The sequence below is a fragment of the Malaclemys terrapin genome, chromosome 3, assembly GCF_027887155.1.
Source record: "Malaclemys terrapin pileata isolate rMalTer1 chromosome 3, rMalTer1.hap1, whole genome shotgun sequence".
NCBI lineage: Eukaryota > Metazoa > Chordata > Testudines > Emydidae > Malaclemys > Malaclemys terrapin.
This window is the reverse complement of record NC_071507.1, coordinates 109,631,277-109,652,423: the sequence shown is the minus strand read 5'-3', so window position 1 is coordinate 109,652,423 and position 21,147 is coordinate 109,631,277. Positions and strand designations below refer to the sequence as shown.

Genomic DNA, 21,147 nt, shown 5'->3' with positions numbered 1-21,147 from the left:
ACAGGGTTTGTGCATATCATTTTCTATTATTGAAATGACAGACTTTCTATGAGCTTGTATTGTCCAGAAGAAAAGAGCTGCACAGTACAAGATGCACATTTCAGGGGGAAAGTCTCGGACTGCAAGTTTGCTGGTGTTGCCCTATAATATAATTCTTGAGTGACTGGCTATAGCACTCATACAACATAGAGAAAATTACATGCTGGGGACTGTTTGTGAACAGACCAGGAGTGGTTGTTCTCACAGCAAAGCAGTGAAAGAGGCACCCCAGGTTGGAGAGTTGAGGGGACATGGCTGTTAAACAGTCCAGATTGTACCCTGGGTAATGTCACAACTGTCATTCTAACAATTGAATTAACTTTATCTGAAGTGTATTTATATTTGTGCAGGAAGACCAGTATGAAGACCCTTATGTTCCTGGGGGCCATATAAGTGCCTATAGATAGAGTCTCAAAGATTGTTCCATGATGGATTATGGTCAACAATTTTTTCTATTCCCTACTGCTTTCCTTTGGACTCCAATCTCTCTCTCTCTCTCTCTCTCAAGATATGCTTGCTGTCAGAGGATACAGTGGAAATGCTACGTGACCTTTGGCCTATGGGTAACAATATTTTAGAAAACATTTTCTTCCATGCATGGCAGTGAAGTAAAAATGTAAAGACTCTGTGGGATGCAGCTCAGGCTGTACCATGCCAAAAGTTGGTTATGGCATGGTGAAGGTTCAAGTTGGATAGGCACATCTTAACTGGTTGAGAATTAGGCAAATTTCCCATCACTATGTTTCCTTCTTTCTTCTTGGTGCAGATCATAATTAATCCTTAGTATTAATGATTCTTATTTACTTGTACAGAACTACAACTGTGCATGATTATTTCCATGCATAAAACATCATAAAGTTCTCAATGTATATTCTCCTAAGAGCTATTATTGGAATAAGTGAATAATGTTTTGGGTTCTATTTTGTTTTCAAAAATGGAGAGTAGATTAATAGTTCCCAGTGCAATTTATTAACTTGAAAGAAATTTATTAACTTGAGGAGCTAGCGAACAGGAACAGCAAACAGTGGAGTTTTGCGAGGGAGATCTCCAGGTGAAGGAGGAGCAACCACGTGACCCTGGAGGTGAGTTTGTTGTCTGTTTGTTGTTGTGTGCTTGCCACATGCCATGTGCCTGCTTGACTGACACTTATAATGTAGTCTGTTTGGAGTGGCTGTGTGCTGAGCTTAGCAGCCTGCTAGGCGAGGCAGAGAGCTTCTTAATGAGGTTCTAGCTTGCCATCCTTTGATCCCCAATCCCTTTAGGATCCCTGAACAAGGGAACAGGGCTACTCAGGGGAACAGGGGTTTAAAATGCCAGCTCCTAAGCAACCAGAGGAGCTAACAAACAGGATCAACAAACAGGGGAGTTATGCGAGGGAGCTTAGGTATATCTAGCTTTCATGCTCCCTCTCTAACATTCTCTAAACTTAGGCCAATAAACACCCATTCCAAAACGAAAAACAGCAGCAAGAGCAAAAATAATGCCAGAAGTCCAGCAGCAGAGTGTGGGCTATCCAGTTTATTGCACTGAATGCAGTATGTACGATTACCTGCCTGATGGGCAGGTGGCGTATCTGTTCATTCGGTGCAAGCAGCTCATGGCCCTCTGAGACTGAGTACAGGCTCCAGAGTGACTGAATTGGTGGAGTTAAGGGAGACAGAGAGAGATACCGAGGAGACCTTCCGGGACAGTGTCTGATAGCCTCTGTGCTGTTGAGGAGAATGAAAATCTCAAGGAAGGAGAACATTAAATGGGAGTAGAGGGAAATGATCCCATAGTTGGGACTTTCCTTCCAGATGATGTCATAGTATCCTCTCACACTGAGGATACCCCTCTGGAGGAGCGGACCCATTTTAAGGAAGAGACAGGTAATGGTAATGTAGGATTTGATTTTTAGAAATATAGATAGTTGGGTTTGTGCTGACCAGGAAAATCGCATGGTGAATTGCCTGCTTGGTGCAAATGTTGTGGATCTTTTGAGACATCTAGACAGACTTATGAACAGTACTGAGGAGGAGCCGGTGGTCATAGTACATGTAGGTATCAGTGACATAAGGAAATGTAGGAGAGAGGTCCTGGAGGCCAAATTTAGGCTGCTAGGTAAGAGATTAATTAAAGTTCAGGACCTCCATGATAGCATTGTCTGAAATGCTTCCAGTTTCACATGCAGGGTAAGTTAGACAGGCAAAACTGCAGGGTCTCAATGCATAGATGAAACGATGGTGTGGAGAGGAGGGTTTTATTAGGAATATGATTCCTTTTGGGAAAGGAGGGAAGGATGGGGTTCACCTAAACTAAAAAAGAACCAGACTGCTCTCATTCACTCCCCTGGGACATGCAGGCACAGCCAATATGTTTGCAGTGCATCTGGAACCCTTTTCCACCATAGAATATGCAAGTGACTGGCTCTGCACACAAATAGTGATTCTGCTTTCAGTGGAGTCAATGGCAAACCTCCTATTCACTGAAATAGGCACAGGATTGAGCCTACGGTGAGTAAGGCTGGCCTGGGAAGGGGTAAGACCTTGCTAAACTAATTCAGCACATCTTTCAAAAAAACTTTGCTGTACAATAAAGCTGCATAGTGGACAGTGGAACACAGCAAGGACACGGTACAGGCAAAACAACTTCTCTCTATAGAACCTTCCATGGATCACAAGTGAGAGACCTCCTTTCTATTGATTCATAGTAGAATCACTAGTCTAGGGCTGCCACTAGTCACCCTTAGTATTTTGCCAGGAGGCTGGTGAGGGGTAGGGGAATGCAGGGAAGTAGAAAGTGTTCTGGCAGGGATATAATGATGAGAGTCACTGGCTTGTATTATGCAAGTCAAACACTAGAGAATTGAAGGGCCCCTTCTGGCCTTGAATCTTTCTATAAGTGGGAACTGTGTATAATGTGGAAAAATGGAGGGGGAAGGGATACAGGCAGAGATGGTGCTGGGAATGGAAGGAGGGGGTGAGAAATGGGAATTTTTAGGTAATACAGTGAAAGTGTCATTTAAATTATCTTAATCTTGCTGAGGTCAGAATTAAAATTGCTCAGTACAGTGTGACTGTGGAGAGTTGGATGTGTGTAACATTACTGGGCTTTAAAGGGAGTTTGTTGAGCAAATGTAGAGTATATGTGAGCACATCTAGATGTCATGGTGTTTACTTGATAGGGTGAGTGGATTGTGATGGGTTGGGTCCTAAATCCTAACTGGTGATTGCCATGCTTTTAGAAATCACATTTATGAAATGCCCTTGAGTAACCTTAGTATGCATTAACCATTTTAAGTAGTGTGAATGTGTCTGTCTAGCCAAACAACAAAATTGCAACTAAATAACTAAAGTCAAGGGCTGCCTGATTTATGGTAAAGCTGCCCTATGCCATTGTTGAGTATCTTCCTGGTTTTAAACACTTAATTAGAAAACCCACCCGGCATTGCCAAGAAATGGAAAAGAAACTAAACAACAGACAGTGGAAAACACATGCACTAAAGTAGCAGTTTGCAAACTTCTTAAGCTGAGCCCTCCTCCCCCCTTTGAGTTACAATTTTTGGTTGTGTATGCCCCCCTCAGCTAAAAATAGACACATACAAAAGATGTTTGATAGCCCACTGGTAAACCTAACAGAGACTTTAACACAATTTAATTATCTAAATCTGTAAGTTTCATATACACAGATACTCACAAATGGCACATCTGAAGTTTCCAGTGCACTGCTTCTATGTTGAATACCTGTCCCTCTCTCCTTGGGTTTTCAGGGTGGGGGAAGATGCATGCGAAGGTCACTGGGGGCAGAGCCAGTACTGGGCACGGAGCGTGCCGGGAGCGGAAATTAGCATGGCCACAGCAGATGTTGACACTGATCCAGTGGCGCTGGAACAATTTGTATGGTGGGGATGCTAAAAGCCATTGCATAAAACTGCAAACCCCGTACATGATGGAAACCACTTCAAGCCAGGGGGTTCTGCCAGACCCCTAGTTCCAGCACTAGGTTGCCCACTGAGGTGAGTCGGGGGTGGAAGTGTCACTCCCTCTCTGCCCGCCCGGGGGCTAGCACAGGCCCTGCCATGCAGGGCTGGCATGAGACGCCTGGCTTTGCTGCTCCCACCTCCCCTCCAGGCCCCCCTAGGGATGTACACCCTGCAGCTTGAAAACCTCTGCACTAAAGCAGTATCTCGAGCTATTATTACGCTGCCTTTTCTGGGACTGTAGTGAACTGTTAGCAGAAAATATCCCAGTAGAGGAGCTCCTGTGGAGGGTGGTGCTGCACCTGAGAGCAAAGCAAGGCCAGCTTCAAAAGCCAGACAACGAGACAAGACTGGCCCCGAAAACCTTCCTCTCCTCCTGCTGGGACTGAAACCAGGGATTAAGAGTTAACACTGTGGCAGGGGTCCCTTTACCAGGAAAGGCGGGAGGAGCAGTTCCCATCGTCTTCAGCTTGACTGAAGCCCCCCGCTATGTCTCTGCTTCATTGTGTCCAGAGCTGGGGGGCAGGGGCAGCCTGGCTTTTCCAGCCGCAAAGGAAAGCAGCGTGACTCTCCCTGGTAGCCACCCTCCTCCGCCCGCGTCTATTCGGAGCCACGTTATCTCATTCCCGCAGGCGCGACGCGTTTAGCCGCTTGGGCCAGGGGGTGGGGGGCGGAAGGGCACGGAGTGGGGCGCCGCGCCCTCCTCGGTGAGAGGCGAGCAGAAAACGGGGCAGCGTAAAGAGGCGCGGAGGGAAACGCCGCCTAATACCAACGACACCCACAATGCAAGACAGCCGCGGGCCAGGAAGCCGCATTGGTTGGAGAGGGAGAGCGGGGGAAGCCGCCAGGCGTGCTCCTGGCCAGCAGGGAGGCGGGGCCGGCCGGGGGCTGCTCTGTCACCCTATTAATAGCGGCGTCCGGAGACAGCGCCGCTGGCCAGAACCGCGGGGACCATGGAGGGAGACGGGGACGCCAAGGGGAGCCTGCCCGGGAAGCGCAGCCTCAGCCACGGAGCGGAGCAGCAGGCGGCGGCTGTGCCCATGATCCCAGCCATGGAGCTCGCCCAGGAGCCGGAGAAAGCAGCGCTTAGCGGCAAAAGCAAGAACCCCAACACCTATACAGTGCTCTCCCTGGTAAGAGGCGAGCGAGGTGCTAGGGGCTCTGGGACAGGTGCCTCTAGGGGCCGGGTCCCGCTGCTCTGCAGAGGGAGCCATGAATAGCCACAGGTAGGACTTTAGTCCCCTGCTGCAGCTTCCTGGTGCTCCCCTGCTACACTGGCCATAAGGAGCAGGGCAGCCCCGTTTATTGGTTACAAAGGCCCCCCCGGTGAGAGCTGAAATTCTGCAGAGGAATAAAAAAGCTTGCTGCTGAGCAACCTCCGCTCCTCTGTCTTTGATTCAGCACCATTCCCCCCCTCAACGAGCAATTAAACCATAACATTAAAGAACACATAACGAGGTGGTGCTTTAATGTGCATGGCTGATGGAGCCAGTGTAGGTAAGTTAGATATACCCAGGCAGAAATGCCAAGTGCCTCACTTTATCTTGCATTCATTTAACTCTGGATTTAAAAACATCTTGTGCGAAGGGCTTTGCCATGTGCTTCAACAGGGAATTAAAAAAAAACCTCCTGTCACAAGCTGAGATCCTTGTAGTCGGAGAACAGGAGGCTGAGCCATGAACTGGGGTTCTAATAGTTGCTCTTCTCATTGCCTGGCTTTAGGGGAGTCAGTCAGAGCTCTCCAGGGCCAACCGGGAAATTGACCCATTGTTGACAATGGGTCAATTGTTGCATCCGAAGAAGTGAGGTTTTTACTCACGAAAGCTTATGCCCAAATAAATCTGTTAGTCTTTAAGGTGCCACCAGACTCCTTGTTGTTTTTGTAGATACAGACTAACACGGCTACCCCCTGATACTGTCTGCGGTGGGTCATCCTGTTCTGTAAACGGTTCAACTGTTGGGAGGCACGGAACAGTTTTCAGCACTACCGACTCTTCAAGAACACTCCGAGTGGTAGTGCTGAAAACAGTTTCATCCTGCCTCGATTAAGTAGTCCAGCGAGTGTTACACAGTTCTATCAGAAATTATTTTATCTTCTATTTTTATACGTAATAGCCTATCTGAAAGAGATCCCCCCCCATCTATTTTCCCTGTTGCATTTAATAGCACTCATTTTCACTGCTTCCAGTGGCTTCATTGTTTTCTTTCAGAGAGATCTCCCTGGGTAATTGTGGGCAATTGCTCCTCTTCCCAAAAAGCTCTCAAGTGTGGTGTGCCACAGGGTGCCATTCTGTCACCTTCCTCCTGAAATAGAATTATTCTACTTAACTGCCAGGGGGCAAATTTGTCACGTACACATGGGAGATAGAAGAAGGGCAATATGCAGCGTCAACTATATCTTAACTCAGGAAGTTCCTTCGAGAGGAAATGTAGCCAAACTCCAAACCTGGAGACAATGGAACTTTCTGTGCCTGCGTCCTGCGTCCTTTTTTCCCCCTAACTGCTTGGTTTGCAAAATAACACAAGGGGGGAGCAAGTAGGTGAACAATAAGGGGTCATAAGAGGGGCAGATTCATGTAGCTTGCTAATTATGTATGGTAATGATAGCAAATTTTGGCCAATCATAGAGCGATAGATTATCATAGTCAACTGCATATAATGCTTTGGTGTAAGTGTTTTCTTTGTTCTTGCTGACTTATGAGCTCAAACCCAATTGCAATTGAAATAAACGGATTGCCCCTCCCGGGGCTCCTTGCTTGATTAGCTGTGTCTGTCTCTCCTTATTCCTCAGCTGGAACGGACAGGAATTTCTATGACACTCCTGAGTCCTGTACAACATGTATATGGACCATTAATAAGGTTAATGAGACCTGAGGTTTGTGTCTTCAGTTTGCTGATGATACCCAACTGTATGTCTCAGTCTCCACCAACTCAGATGATGTGCCTCAATCAGTGTCTACCAGGATGAGGGTGAGCTGGCTAAGGCTCAATCCTGACAAGAATTAAGTGATAATGGTGCTTTGAGGGAAACAGATTGAAGAGATGGCAGAAATAATAGCCTCTTTGAGGGAGTTCATCTACCATTAGTGAGCAGAGCTGGAAACTCAGTGAACTCTAGACCACAAGCTACTATTTGATGATCATACTGCAGCAGTAATCCAGTCAGCTTTTTGCCACCTATGTCTGGGTAGGTGGCTGCAGCCTTTCATTTAGGATGCAGACCTTGCCATTGTTACCTCAAAATTAAACTATTGCAACGTGCTCTACATGGGGCTGCATCTTAAAAACATTTGGCGATTGAAGCTAGTACAGACTGTGGTGGCTTGCTTACTAAGAGCATCTTGCTGGGAGCACATATCAACTCTCAACCTTTACTAGCTGCCTGTTGGTCTCTGGGTTTAGGGGGTTGGTTATGACCTATAAGGCTCTCAGTGGCCTAAAACCGGCTAGCCTAAAGGATTACCTCTCTTCCTATACCATACTGACACAGCTCAGGTCAGCATAGAACAAGTTGGATCTCTCTCATTAAAACAGAATAGGTGGCAGCATGCTCTCTGTGAAGGATCTGGCACTCCGGAACTTGCTTCCTCCCGCCATGGTCCAAAGTAGCTCAAATCTGGTGACCTTCTGGGCATTAGGCAAAAGATACCTCTTTGCTAGGGAATTTGGAGAGGGCCAAGGGTGTGCTTCCCAGGACGATGAAGGGTGGAAAAGATGTGTGTGTGTGTGTGTGTGTGTGTGTGTGTTGCTGTTGGGGCTTTGTTGGAATACTAAATGTGTAGGTTGCTTAGAATCTTGTATAGGCATCTTTTTAATTATTATTTAAATCAAATTAAATAAATATCACACAGAAGACCTTCCATGAGAACCCGGTGGGGAAGGGAAGGAGTTGAGGATTGCTAGGTCTTCCCCTAGAAATCCATGGAAAAAACATATGTAACCTAGTGTTAAGATTATGCTGTCAGGTTGATTATTTTCTTTCCCCCACTGCAATTGGGGATGCACTGGGGGTCACAACCAATGGAGGTGTACATGGGAGGTTACTGTGACTGGGTGAGCCAGGAAACAGCTCCAAAGAAATGTCCTTGGCCTCTCACAGAGCACCTGAGTTTGGGTAGATCTTTGGATTGAGTTCTAATTCTATGGGGAAGCCTCTCCAAGGAGGTTGATCACACAGAAACCGAAGTCCAAAGTATGGATTTTCCAGTCCTGCACTTAAAACCGACCTACACAATGTGTCTTGGTACTTAATAATTTAGAAGTAAGAAAAAACACGATTGTGAGGAGTCACATTGGGTTTGAGCCAAAAGTCCACTGAAATCATTGGGAATTCTCCTCTCTCTAGCTACTGCCATTGACTTCAGTGGGCTTTGAATTATGCCCTTGGGGTATAATTGTCAGTTCTGCTCCAGTAGCTCTGATTAGAAGATTCAACAAAAGCAACCCAGAGGCTGTGTGATACAATGTTTAGGGGACAGGGCTGGGGCTCAGGAGACCTGGATTCTATTTTGGCTCTGCCACTGACCTCCTGTGTGATCCAAGGAATGGAAAACCTACCTTATGGGAGGAGACTCAAAGAGCTTGGCTTGTTCAGGCTAACCAAAAGAAAGCTATGGGGAGATACAATTGCTCTCTATAAATACATCAGAGGGTTAAATACCAGGGAGGGAGAGGAGTTACTTAAATTAAACACTAATATGGACACAAGAACAAATGGATATAAACTGGCCATCAAGTTTAGGCTCAAAATTAGATGAAGGTTTCTAGCCATCAGAGGAGTGAAGTTCTGGAACATCCTTCCAAGGGGAGCAGTGGGGGCAAAAAACCTGACTGGCTTTAGGACTGAGCGTGATAAGTTTATGGAGGTAATGGTATGATGGGACTGCCTACGATGGCATGTGGCCCATCAGCGACTGCCAGGAGCAAAAATCCCCAACTGCTGGAGATGGGACACTAGATGGGGAGAGCTCTGAGTTACTACAGAGAATTCTTTCCCAGGTATTTGCCTGATGGGTCTTGCCCACATGCTCAGAGTCTAACTGATTGCCATATTTGGGGTCGAGAAGGAATTTCCCCCCAGGTCAGATTGGCTGAGACCCAGGGGATTTTTTTGTCTTGCTCTATAGCAGTGGTTTCCAAACTTGTTCCGCCGCTTGTGCTAGGAAAGCCCCTGGCGGGCCGGGCCGGTTTGTTTACCTGCTGCGTCCACAGGTTCGGCCGATTGTGGCTCCCAGTGGCCGCGATTCGCTGCAGCAGGCCAATGGGAGCTGCTGGAAGTGGCAGCCAGTATGTCCCTCGGTCCGCGCCGCTTCCAGCAGCTCCCATTGGCCTGGAGCAGCGAACCGTGGCCACTGGGGAGCCGCGATCGGCCAAACCTGCGCATGCGGCGGGTAAACAAACCGGCCCGGCCCGCCAGGGGCTTTCCCCGCACAAGCAGCGGAACAAGTTTGGGAACCACTGCTCTACAGCAAGAGTCACGGGTCACTTGCAGATTTAAACTACTGTAAATAGTGAATTCTAACTTGAAGTCTTTAAACCATGATTTGAAGACTTCAGTCACTCAGCCAGAGGTTAGGGATCTATTACAGGAGTGGGTGAAGTTCTTTGGCCTGCAGTGTACAGAAGGTCGGACTAGATGATCACAATGATCCCTTCTGACTTTAAAGTCTATGAGTGAGTCTATGAATCTTGGGCAAGTCACTTCCCCTCTGAGAATCTGTTTCCACTCCTGTCCTTTGTCTGTCTTGTCTTTTTTTTGACTGCAAGTTCTTTGGGACAAGGACAATCATACTATGGGTTTGTACAGTGCCTAGCACAATGGGCCCCTGCTTTCCGGTGGGACTTTCAGGGGCTACTTCAATACAATACATAATAATAATAGTAATGTTGTTGATGTCCACAAAATTTCTAAAGGATGCCCCTGAAAAGTAATAAGTAGACAAAATAGAAGGTCAGAGTAACTAATGCTGGGATACCAAATGGAGTTTAAAATTGCTATTTCAGACTACCCATTAAACCTCCATGATATGCTGAATTTTGAAATTCTATGTGCTCTTATTGGGTGGGGGGAGTCTCAGTTAAAAATATTGCTGGTCTTCCTGAAGTATTCTTTTATTTTGCAAGTAAGGTGAATAGCAATATGTTGGAACAAGGACATTATGTAATAATTTTTTTTGCCTTTGTTTTTGCAACATTACAACTTTCCTGCTTCAACAATAATTTTATGTTTGAATTTTAAAAGTGTTCATTTTTTTTATTGTAAAAAAATAAATAAAAAGTACCAGTTTCAAATTGAATGGGTCCGCCGATTCCTTTTTTATTATATTCCCCAACATGTCTACGTACACTGTTACCCACTCTATTTAATTAAAATGAGAAAATCCTAACTTTTAGGAGTTTTAAGAACACAGTCACTTTTGATTTTGTTTTTCTGGTAATCTCATTTTCCAAAGGTGGTTTTGAATATAACATTATATTATAGAATTTGTTTTAGCTCCTCATTAAGCTTATAGAAATCGTGTGTGTGGTGTACAATTTCTATACTTTTGGATAAGAAGGTGTGTGTGTGTGGTGGGTATTGGAGTTGGGTGTTGGAGAGACAAGAAGTTAAGGAGTAAACTTTCTCCTTTAGAGCAGGGAAAATCTAGGAAAGCTAATTGTTCCTCTAAGTTATGACCCTTTTTAGCTCTATTTATTTTTCAGTTTTTACTTGCTCAAATGAAATAGCTATCCCACATATCTGATGGTAAAGGGCAAGTACTGATGCAAAGTTGAAACATTATTTGAAGGAGTACTGCTTGGAGCTGGGGCTTTGTTTATATTTAGAAAGTTGATTGGTTCATTGGATAGGGTATTAGTCTGGGTTCCGTTTCCTGCTCTGCCACAGCCTTCATGTATGACTGTGGGAAAATTAGTCACTAAGGGTACATCTACACTACAGCGGGGAGTCTATTTAAGATACGCAAATTCAGCTATGTGAATAGCGTAGCTGAATTCGACATATTGCAGCCGACTTACCCCATTGTGAGGACGGCGGCAAAATCGACTTCTGCCGCTTTTTGTCGGCGGCGCTTACTACCACCTCTGCTGGTGGAGTTAGAGCGCCGATTCGGGGATCGATTGTCGCGTCCCGACGGGATGCGATAAATCGATCCCCGAGAGGTCGATTTCTATCCGCCGATTCAGGCGGGTAGTATAGACCAGACCTTAGTCTCTCTGAGTATGTCTACGCTGCAGTGAAAGATTCATGGCACAGTGATGGCTGGCCCAGGTCAGCTGACCCTAGGGTGACCAGATGACAGAAGTGAAATATCGGGACGTGGGGGGCGGAGCAAAAAAAACCAAAACAAAACAAAAAAACCACTGCCGGAGAACAGGGGGTAAAATTGGCGGGGGCGGGCCGAAGAGGCGCGGCAGCCAGCAACAACAAACCCCCAATTCTTTTTGTATAGTGGGACTCGGGAGGTACTTTTCAACCTAACATATACCCCAACACACCTATGGCTGAGACTCTGCTCCCCTCAGACTGGTCCTCCTCACCTCTGGTCCTCCTCTTCACATTTTTAAGCCTTCGTTGTTTAGCAGAGAGCAGAAACCAAAGCCCCACACACAGCCACTCTGTTCAAGAGAGCACACAGCAGTACTTGTGTATATCAACAAGAGCCACTCAATCTGTGGTGCATTTACAAACGCCTCCTTCCACCCAGATCCCCTCCCTTCCAGGGGAAGAGACTTCAGCTCTGGAAACAGCGATTGCTGGGTCTGCAAGACTGCCCTAACTCGAGAGCTCCTCTGCCCCCAGAGGAGGGCAGGGCAGGCAGCATGGCTAGGGGGCTGCTCCTTTAAACCCCGTCCCGGACTGGAGGCTTTTGGAACTGGGGAGCCAGAGGAAAGGGGGCCGAGCAGGTGAGCAGTTACCTAGAGCGAGTGGCCGTTGGCTCCGGAGCAACGCGAGCTGCTGCTGCTCCGCTACAAACTGAGCCGGGCTACCATCCCTGCCCCCCACCCAGCAACCAGAGCTGCCCTCCAAAGAGCTCCCTCCACTGGGCGGGGGCAGGGGCAGGGGTGCTTTCTGCCCGCTGCCGGCGCCTACAAGCCCCGCCCCTGCCTCTGCGTGCCTGGGGAGTGGGGCTGTAGCACTCTGCAGGCTCCTGCCGGCCGGCGCCGGGAGCTCAGCTGCGCTGCCGCAGGGCCCGGAAGAAGCGGGGAGCGGCGCCGGCTTGCCGCGGTCCCCCAATATCGGGACATAAAGTGTGTCCCGACCGATGTAAGGTCGGGACACGGGACAAGTCCCCTAAAATCGGGATTGGCCCGGTAATATCGGGACGTCTGGTCACCCTAGCTGACCCAGGCTCATAAGGTTTTAAAATTGCAGTGTAGACATTCAGGCTTGGGCTGGAGCCTGGGCTCTGACACTGTGTGAGGTGGGAGGGTCTCAGAGGCCAGGCTTCAGCCCAAGCCTGAACGTTTATACTGCTATTTTTGGCCCTGCAGCTGGAGCCCTGTGAGCCGGAGTTAGCTGACCAGCTGACCTGGGCTCTGAGACTTGGTGCCGCTCTACAAGGCAGCACAAATGGAGGGAGGGGAGACAGCATGGCAGAGAGAAACAGACACACACACACCGTGTGTGTGAGAGAGACACGCATTGCCCCTGTAAGCATGCTGACCCCACTCTAAGTACACTGCCTTTTTAAGTAGATCAGCAAGTTGAGACAGCAGCTGCTGCCAGCAAGTTCCCTCCATCCTGTGCCCTGTCCTGTGTTCCCCCCCACCCTCACCCCCTGCTCTGTGGAGATCCGGTAAAGGAGCTGGGGGGGAGGGTAGGAGGGGAAGGAAGGGGGACACTCTGACATTAGCACCCTTCTTCCCTCTCCCCCTTCCCCCCGCACAGCAAGCAGGAGGCTCCCGGGAGCAGCTCCAAGGCAGAGGATAGAAGCAGCACGTGGCAGTGGGGGGAGGGACACCTGAACTGCTGGCAATTGATAGCCTTCTGGGCGGCTGCCTCACAGGGAACTTAGGGGAGCTGATAGGGGGGCTGCTAGCCCACCCTGGTTCCAAACCCCCACCAGCTAGCTGCAACCAGCTGCTCTTTCTGCAAGCAGTGGACAAAGCAGGCAGCTGCCAAACAGCGTTATAAGGAAGCACTGCACAACTTTAAACGCGCTTGTTCTCTAATTGATCAGCAATGTAACAACATTAACCGGGGCAACATTAAGTGAGGAGTTACTGTACATAATTTTATGCTGGAAATTCATGTAGTAATCTTAGAAACTGCTGGTGGATTTAAGTCATCAATTTAGGAAGTAGAAGCAATAGTTTTTGATGACCGGTCACACAGCATGAAAAGCTAACTATGTGTAGCGAATCCTTGAAATAATAGTCACAGTTAACTGTTGTTGAACAATCCAGATGTGGAAATGTGTTCTCATACACTATTTGTCTAGATAACAGTGATAAAACTGCCTGTGTTTTGTCCATATTAAAACTCCTATAATTCTTACTGTCAGTGGAGCTGCACTGGTGTTAGAAATGGTGGGAAATTTTAGGAAAAAATGACTAATGTAGAGAAGACTGTTTTGCCATAGAGCACTGTTTTACCATCTGAGTCATTGGCCTAACTGTATAAACTCTTTGAGAGAGGCAAAATAGGTGAGGTAATATCTTTCTTGGACCAGCTTCTGTCCATGGAAAGTTCAAGATTTTGAGATACACAGAGCTCTTATTCAGGTCTGGGGAAGGAAGCTGAGTGTCTGAGCTAAAAACAAGTTGGAACAGATTCAGGGTGGATTTGATTTGAATCATGATTTAAATCACTAGTCAGGAAAACTTGATTTAATCCTGGATTGTTACATAAAAGTGCATTCTTGTTGATTGTTATAACCTTAATACATATTCTTCACAACTCAGAGATAGATGTAGGTTTCATTTTTAGAAGGTACACATTGTACATTTTTAAAGTGATTTATTTTGAAAACTTTTCAGATTAGTCTTACAGCTATATCAGAAAATGAATGATTGGTTATTTCATTTACCAAAGGTAATTGAAGCAGATATTTATGAAGTCACTGGGAGGTAAACTGTCTCCAATTCAACAGGTTAATCATTAATATTTGGAGGATTTTCTTGCCATGCAGCATTAGGGGGAGAACATCACCGGACAGACATTTAAATTGTTTTATTTAACTAAAACAACAACGTTATGTATTCTGGATTTTTTTCTTCAACAGCAAACATATTTTAACAAAACACGCATATGAATTTTTGAATTTAAACATTCAAGTTTTTTAAAATCAGGTTTGTTTTTGTTAAAATTGTTTTTAACTAAAATAGTTAAATGGAATATTTAAAAAACAAAACAAAAAAAATTAAATTGACTGTCAGCCAGGTCAACATGAGAAACTTAAAATATTGGTTTCTGCAGCTAACTCAGTTGTCTTCACCTTCATTTTCCTGTTTGTTCATAATCTGGAAAAGAAAAACAAGCTTTCCTGCTTTTTCAGATCCCAAACATTTTCTCAGTTTGGAACGAATTAGCCCAAAGGAAGAAAATATTCTACACGGACAGAAGAAGCTCCTGCTGTTAAAAGTAATATTATCACTTCAACAGTCTCTCAATCCAACTGCTTACGTGACTTCCACCAGTTCACTGGTGTGACTTTCTTTAAAACATCATCAGCAAACATATATTTCTTGAATGGTTCACCCTTAGCTCTGAAGTTTATTATAGTTGGCATTATGGAGGGATGATTGCTGGCTGTCTATGTCATAGCCAACTCCTCTTCTTCGTCAGTTAAGGTTTGACCCTGGTACCGAGTATTGAGAATATTTGCAAGAAAATGAGCTGGAGATAGTGCTTGTCCCATTTGTTTTTTTTAATGCTTGTAATTTAACTCTGTCATTGCATATTACTCTTTTAAAGATCTGACTCAGTTCCTTCCAATAAAACAGTTATTTCCCTGCATTTTGTTCGAGGCTACAAAAATAGGTTTCAGGGTACTCTGCAGGTGTTCAACATGTCTCTTAAGCCCAATATTGAGACCTTTGGCTGTGATAGTGCCATCTATTTTTTCACAATTTTGTTCACAAACTATCATCAGATTAAGCCAGTTCTTAATATAGTGCTTATAACAGTCCACTATTGAGTGCCATCGCACATCTTGTAGGAGAGTTAGCTTGGTTCCTCCCACTTTTTTCAGAGCAGCTTCTGCAAAGTGGTTATGGAAGTATTTTGCAATTTCAACAACATTAGCCTTTATTTCTGGAACACTGAAGTCTTTGGCTAGGAGGTGCATCAACTGAGCACTGCAGCCGTATGTTACTAGCTTGGGACTCTCTTCGCTCTCTTCTAAACAATTTCTTTTCATCTTGGATACATTCACAGCATTGTCTGTGACCAATCTGCTTACTAGACATTTGATATTTTCCCCCCCACAGATTATTATAGCTTTTACTGCCACTTCTTGTCAGTATTCTGCTGTGTGTGCATTTCCTGATGTATCCATTGTTTCTGTAAGGAAGACATTCCCTTCTTTTGTTGTCACACAAGCACATACAACAGGATCATTGCGGACATTGCTCCACCCATCAAGACTCGGGTTAATAATTATCCTCTAGGCGTTTTGCACACTGCTCAATTTCTCTTTCATACACTTTATCCAGTGATTTGCCTGTGACGTCTGTTCTGTTGGGTGGACTGTATCCTGGTCTTATTGACTGAACCATGTTAATGAAGTGTGGGTTCTCAATCATACGGAAAGGAGAGTTTGTTGCATAAACAAACCAGGCAATTTTTTCATCAATTACTTCTTTTTGTAATCTGCTGGTTCTTATCACAAACTTATCTAAGGTTGTTTCTGGATGATGGAGATTTTTTTTTTCCTTTTTGCTACAGGTGATATACTGTGACTATGTGACATACATGATGTGACTGAAACACTATGATTTGGCAGATAACTCTGAAACTATAGAAAATGATAGTGATCTTGAAGGTGGAGAGTCTTCAGAATCCTGTATGTTGAGGATGTACAAAATAAGTCAATGCAATTATTTCATTATTATTACCATACTGCTCATTTAGTATTACTCATTGCATTCACTGACACTCAGTGCTACTTTAAAGGTGAAATTGTAAAAAGAAGATCTACCTATTTCAGCTATTTATTTTTTATCACAACTGCATCTAAAATGACAGTACCATAGAGTAACAAGTATATTTTTTGCTCAAACATGAGGATTCAAGAATAACCAGAGGGAAGACAGGCAGTCCTTAAGAAAGAAGTATGAAATAAAAAAGTTTACCAACCTGAAGATCCTGCATGTTCAGACATGTTCCTTTCATCATCTTCAACGTAGCTTCCTCCTGAGAAGGGAAACTTCTCATGATGTTGTTTCATTCGGGCAATCATGCCTTGCATTTCTTTGTTGCACTGTTTGCGTTTTGCATGGCAAGCCTGTCTTACCCACAGGTAGAGGAACTTCATTAAAATATTCTCAAACTGGGTCTCTTTTATGGACTGCTGTCTTTATAGGTTTTCCCTTCTAGTGAGAGAATGGTATGGTAGATCTCAAATCAATGAAGGCTATACTCAGAAAAACCTCAAGACTTCTGGAATATGCTGCTCAAACAGTTTCACTTTTGTTTCTACTGCCTGTCCCTCCCTTCTCAAATTTATCTCCAGACTTCTTCTCCTTGTCCAATCTTCTATTCATTGAACTCTTGAAACTTTGCACTTTTAGAGAGAGGTAAGGGATTGACTCCGTGTACACAAATTTGCAGAGGAACAATAGAGTTGAGGTCTGTTATTTCTCACCTCTCTATATTATTTATTTAAAAACATTTTTGCTGTTAACAAGCTTGTTATATGTGGAGAGACAAATCCAAAGTTTGAGAACGGCAAAACTAAGCATCTCTGATGGTATCTTCTAGACTGAGCACTGAGTCCCATTGGGTAGATAGAAAGATTAACCTAAATAATCTATACAGAAGCCCCTAATCGATGAACCATTAGGACTCTTTTACAAAACTTTTTTTTAAACATTACATGAATATATTGTCTCATATTATAGAATTAGAATTTATAATCCCTATTCCATGATGAGATATCTTTGAGCTATAATGTATTTTAATTAAAACTATATTTAGATAGGTTTTTTCCTCAAAAAGCATTTTATCAAAAGAATTCAATTTAAATAAATAAAAATCCAATTTGAAAAACAAAATCATTGATTTTTTTTTTTTTTTTTATCCACCCTGGACAGATTGTTGAGCAGAAGGGGAAACACAAGTTGGAGGTGGTCATTTGAAAGGAAGTGAGCAATTGGGGGTTAGATTGTTATGTATAAAGGGTTTGACGTGGGCAATTAAGGGTATCAGGCAGTGTGGTGTGTTGTAATGAGCCATGAAACCACTGTTTAAACTCTTTGAGTAAGGCCATGTCTACAGTACCACTTTTGTCATCAAAACTTATGTCACTCAGGGGTGTGAAAAAACACTCTCCTGAGCCATATAAGTTTCGCCCCCAAATGTGGTAGTGTGCACAGCGTTATGTTGGTAAGAGAGCTTCTCCCGCCAACATAGCACTGCCTGTAGGGGTCTGTTTAATTATGTTGACAGGAGAGGCCTCTCCCGTTGGCATAGAGCAGCTACATGAGAGATCTTCCAGTGACGCAGCTGCATCAGTTCAACTGTGCTGCTGTAAGATCTCTGGTGTATACATAGCCTTAATCAGAGAAATAGGGGGCAGGGGAAATGAGAGGGGTGGACAAGGTGGGTGAGGTAATATCTTTTATTGGGCCCACGAACTCCACAGAGCTCTTCTTCAGCTCTTTCAAGTTTCATGATGTAATCATAAAAAAACAAGAGAAAAGCACAATAGCAGCATTTTAGAATGCCTCTTACATAGGGGTGCCAACAGTCCCTTATAACAAGGGACGTCCCCTATTTTTTCATCTCTGTGCAACAAGATCAGGAGTTGCTGAGCTTCAAAAAGCAGCAAGAAACACCCCAGTGAGTGTAGGTGAGTACTGTTTATTATTAATAAATACAATTAATAATAATTATAATATTGGTAGGAGGGTGGGGCAGGCGTGCTAAGAAAACAATCCCATGTTTTTGAAATACAGTGTTGGAAATACATAAGGCTATATTTCTAGAGCATTTTATTAATGTGCAGTGTAATAATATATAGGATCAAAATCACTTATTATATATGCAAAACATGGCAAGGTTCAAACTAAGAAGGAATGTGGTGGGCCAGATCTGAGGCCCTGCTCTGGCTGTTTTGCTGTGCTCTGGCAACGCAAAGTGGCCAACCCCCCTCCACAGGGATTCTACCTTTGTCCTCAGTGGGTATAGACCAGCTGTAGTGGTGCCTATACCATACTTTTGGCCTCTGGGCCGGGGGGGGATGACCAAAGGAATTCCTATGGTTTGCCGATGCCCTGCTACTAGAATGACCCCTGGGGATTATGGACAGCTGGGTGTACTATAAATCAGAACAACCTTCAGGCTTATGCTGGAGACTGGTTTTAGGACAAGAAGAGTGTAACGGTGACTTAAGGCCACATTTCCTGTTACTTCTGCCTCCGTTCATGCACAGAATGCAGCTTGGCTGGACTAGAGGTATAGGCTCAGCGTAGGACTGGCAGTACATTTACACATGCTGCTGTGTATTATGTTATAACTATTGAAAATAGGTGGTATGCAATGCTCTGTTTATTCTTTGGTTATGATTCACTATTGTTGGAATTTAGGGTGACCAGCTGTGTCTGGTTTTCAACCGGAACATCTGTCAAAAAGGGACCTTGTCGGCTCCGGTCAGCACCGCCGACTGGGCCATTACAAATCTGGTTGGTGGTGCTGTTGATCTAAAGCAGGCTAGTCCCTACCTGTCCTGGCTCCGTGCTGCACCCCGGAAGTGGCCAGCAGGTCCGGCTCCTAGGTGGGAGGGCCATGGGGCTCAGTGCTGCCTGAGCTCTGGCTCCGCGCTCCCGTTGGCCGGGAACCGCTGCCAATGGGATCCAGGGGTGGTGCCTGCGGGCAAGAGCAGTGCACAGAGCTACCTGAGTGCCTCCGCCTAGAAACTGGACCTGCCGGCTGGCAGGAAGCCTGCCTTAGCCCTCACCGCTGCGCTGCTGACTAGGAGCTGACGAAGGTAAGCCTGTGCCCCAATCCCCTGCCCAGCCTAGAGCCCCCTCCCATACCCTGAACCCCTCTGCCCCACCCCCCAGCCTGCAGCCCCCTCCTGCAGCCCAAACCTATATCCCCACCCCAGAGCCCGCCCCCCCGACAGAGCTCTCACCCCCCCCCCCCCGGACCCCAACTCCCTGCCTCAACCTGCAGCCCATTCCCACACCCTGAAATCAGTTTGTCATCTCTCTGGCTGCCAAAGCTGTCTCTGACATCTCTGTGTTTAAGTATGTAGAAACCTTTGTATGTCAGTGTCTCCCACAGGTAAATGTAAAGAAATTCCCCATCATATGAAAAGTTATCACTCGTTGGTAAACTCCCTAAAGGCTGTTTATAATGGCTCACAATGACTTCAGCTACTTTTTAAGGGTTCTTCCCCCTTGAATGACCTTAGGTGGAAATAGTGTGCAAAAATAGTCTTGGAATGTTCAGTTTAGATGCTAATAATAGTTTTGGGAGTGTTAAGTTTAGATGCCAAGACTCCATGTTTCTTTGTGAAACAGAACTAACAACTATGTACATCTGTTAAAATAACCCTCCCTTTTCAGTTCAAAGGAGGTTGTAGACATGCAAACTTCATCTTGCGCCTGATGTTTTTGCATATTGCTGTAAGGATAATCCAGCCACTTCAAATGCATTGCTTTAGGGCAGTGGTTCTTAACCTTTACTGCAGCCTGCACCCCTTTGGTTCTCAAAATACATTCTCGCACCACTTATCAAAAATTAAAATGTTCTCACACCCCTTAAACCTAAAAATATGTTCTCGCACTCCTTAAACCTAGATATATTTTTGTTTGTATATTCCAGTAATGGTTAAAAAAATGTATAATGTTAATAAATACATAGGTTTGATGAAACAAAGTAGTTGTACTTACGTACCTGTGCTTAATTTGTGTTTTCAATGACTTACCTTCTAAAAATATCTGGCATGTCTCGCACCCCCAGAAAGGGCATCTTGCACCCCCAGGGGGTGCATGCACCCCAGGTTAAGAACCACTGCTTTAAGGTAACCAGGATTACCAAATGTGTAGCTCCCACACCTCTGATTTGCAAGTGCTCTCTAGTGGTCAGACAGAATCAGTGTGTTGACTTTAACACCTGACCTCCAACCTCACACTCTCTCCGTTCCCAAGATGATAGATTACAAGTAGACATTTAATATGGGCCAACAGGGGAATATGTCTGAAGATGCTTAAGAAAAATACTTAGAAACCTGAAATAAATATAAAATATTACATTTACATCTGTTTGATACATTAATCCAGGGCTTCTCAAATTTAATTGCACTGCGACCCACTTCTGACAAACAAAAATTATTACAGGACCCCAGGAAAGGGGACCAAAGCCTGAGGCCCTCTTCCTCCCTCCCCCCCCCCACATGCCTTGGAAAGCGCTGAAGCTTGAGGGCTTCAGCCCTGGGAGATGGGGCTTGGTCTTTAGCTTCAGCCCCAGGCCCCAGCAAGTTTAACGACAGCCCTGACGACCCCATTAAAATGGGGTCATGACCCACATTGGGGTCCCGATCCACAGTTTATCTAAAGAGTGGGAGTTCAGTAAACTACCCAGTTCTGACACAATATAGGACTGCCCCTCCCTACACATCTCTGTGGCTCATATGCCTTTTCACCTAACTTCAGTTCAGTAAATTGGATTGGTATGATGCAGATGTTGCCAAAGGAGAATACAGAACTATCAAGTATCTTCCTGTTTTGCGATATAAAACTGTTGAGCCATCCATCCATTCAATCTCCTTTCAGAAGTTACAATGAAGACAGATAGACTTTGCTTTGTGTTAAACAGGTAACTCCCCAGCTTCTTCTACACAACATGATCATTAAAGGCTACCTCTCTTCTATGGAAGGTTGCAGAACAGGTTTTCCTCTTTGACATGACTTATATCTTATTCTTATTTGTTTCTTATTCATAATTTCTATTGTGCTATGTTTGTATTTATATTTTACTG

General features: G+C 45.0%; 1 protein-coding gene across 1 annotated transcript in view; it reads left to right on the top strand.

Moving 5' to 3' along the window:
- The first annotated feature begins 4,873 nt into the window (after positions 1-4,873).
- Positions 4,874-21,147, top strand: part of ENPP1 (ectonucleotide pyrophosphatase/phosphodiesterase 1) — a 74,606-nt gene continuing 58,332 nt past the window's right edge. The window contains exon 1 of the mRNA XM_054023324.1: positions 4,874-5,130. Coding sequence (XP_053879299.1) covers positions 4,951-5,130 — 180 coding nt within the window. The 5' untranslated portion in view covers positions 4,874-4,950. The remainder of the gene's footprint in view (positions 5,131-21,147) is intronic.